General features: G+C 42.2%; 1 protein-coding gene across 1 annotated transcript; it reads left to right on the top strand.

The window, feature by feature from the left end:
* On the top strand, positions 1–1,351 carry LOC134284643 (caspase Dronc-like; the record flags this gene model as incomplete). The annotated part of the gene is given in 2 exon segments (XM_062843644.1): positions 1–578; positions 725–1,351. Coding segments are annotated over 2 exon segments (759 nt in total), but the record flags the coding sequence as incomplete, so codon positions are not given.
* Positions 1,352–2,211: the final 860 nt, after the last annotated feature.

Below are 2,211 nucleotides of genomic sequence, written 5' to 3'. Positions count from 1 at the left end.
CTAAAACCCGTTATAGTGTAGCTAATTGAAAGTATATTGCAAAACATTAACTCTTTTTTCAATCTGAAGTCCCTAAAATATTTTAGAAGCATTTGAAAATGCAGCTCCTATCCTTTCCCATGTTAAAAAAAAATGTTTTCACGCACAGAGCAATTCTCTCAAAGAGTTCCGTCAAGGCGAATTTTTATTCGTTCAAAACAACTCACAGAGAACATTGCACTTCCAGCAGAAGTTCCAAAAAAGTTCCGTTTTTGTGTTGTAGCGTTGAAATTATTGCGTAAATTATGCGCACCAAGCTAATCACAGTGTCAGTATTCAAAGTGCAATAAAATTTTCAATCGGAAACGACTAGCAGGTTGTAAACATTCCAACATTTTGTTGGTGGTGCTCAAACTCCATCATTCCACTATACACACGACGCAGACAGCAGAGAATATTGGGGAAAAATGGATCAGCGCGATCGTCAGCAGATCCAACTAAACATGGGTCAACTGATCCAGCATACCAACTATCGGGTCCTGATGGAGGAATGCGTTCGCCGACGAATGCTGTCCGAAGTGATGAAAGCGATTATCGAGGTAAGCGAAGGTGTGGTTCATAGGACGAAACCTGTTGACTCAGTCAGCAGGTGATGGTGCGAACAAAGAACTTCTGGTTCTGAGTCATCATCGCCTTCTAGGGAGGAAGCCTATGGTTATTACGCAATGTTACCATGATTTTACAGGATCGCTACCGGGACGAGGCTACGCAGCATAAGAAGCTTTTCGAAAAGATTACCAAGCGGGGACCGATGGCGTTCCTGACCTTGCTGGACATATGCCAACACAACTTCCCGATTGCATACGAATTGCTCAAGAACGGAGGCGGTTCATCACTCTATCAAAGAAATCCCGAATACAAATCTTTATATCGTCCGAATCGTGTGCGCTCTGTTAGTGCCGGAGATTACATCAATTATGTCAACAGTGCTGAAATCGTGCGCCAAAGATTGGGCAATCTGTCGATCGGATCCCAATCACTTGCCGAGGAGGATGACACCAAGAATAATAACGATACGGTTGACGAAACTGGCGAAACGGGCGGCGAAAAGCGGCTACTGCAAGAGTTTCGAGAGCCAGTGCGAAGCCAGTATCAGGTTGAGCTGGCTGTACGACGTCAAAATCATCGAATTTTGGAGGCGTACGAGATGAGAAAACGCAATCGGGGAGTAGTTTTCATCGTGAACGTTATTACCTACATCAACGAGACGCACCCTACGCGAAACGGCGCCGAAGCAGACAAGGATAATTTGGTGTCGCTGTTCCAGCAGCTGGGCTTCACCGTGTTCTACTACGAGGATCTTACAAGTGATGTGAGTATGAATTCTAGAAACAATGCTTGTCTATTGAATGTCGGTGCCTTGATTCTTTCACGGATTTTTTCATGGAGATTCCTTCACGGATTCCTACGGGGGTTTCTTCTGAGATACCTTTATGACATCTCATGGGATTTTACTCTGTATGTAATCTCATCCCAAGTAACATTTTTTTTATTGAAGTAGACTGGAAGAGGTTCTTTAAGCCTCTTGCTTAAAACAATCCTCAAACCAAAATAAAAGGTAGTAGGTTTTATAACGGGTCCCAAAATCTCTACAAGACTAATAAAAATGTTACTTTGGATGGAATTCCTCCAGAACTACTTTGTGGTTTCCCCAAAGGGTTCTGTTTTCATCCAACAATGTTTCTGGGATTTCAGTCTCGTACGATTCCGCTTGATTTTCTCTTACAATTCGATGAGAAATTCTTATTTAATTACCTACACTGAGGATGCTGCAACTCCGAAAACCATACGAATCAACTATGATTTTTTGCCACAAGAATTTCTTGCGAAAATCATTACGAACTATGATTTTGGATTCAAAGCGCCAACTATTATTGCCATACTGCCAACTATTATTGCCATACTGTTGACTGTTGAGAGCCACTGAACAATCACTCAACTCTCGCCGCTCTGCTTGCTCGCCGATAGCATTTCAATATGTTATCGGTTGAAGCACAAAGGCTGACATTTGATTTAGAGGTTCAGTAACCGTCATTGTAATGTAGTTTAATGTTCAATAAAGTTACACTTTAATATGTTTTACGTTTACACCTGGAGTTATCGTTACACTGCCATTTGTCTCGTCCACCCAGTACTCCAGGTTGTAACCCTGGGATTTCCTCTGAAGTTACT

The sequence above is a fragment of the Aedes albopictus genome, unplaced genomic scaffold, assembly GCF_035046485.1.
Source record: "Aedes albopictus strain Foshan unplaced genomic scaffold, AalbF5 HiC_scaffold_396, whole genome shotgun sequence".
NCBI lineage: Eukaryota > Metazoa > Arthropoda > Insecta > Diptera > Culicidae > Aedes > Aedes albopictus.
Note: the sequence above shows the minus strand (reverse complement) of the source record. Positions and strands in the feature narration are given on the sequence as shown.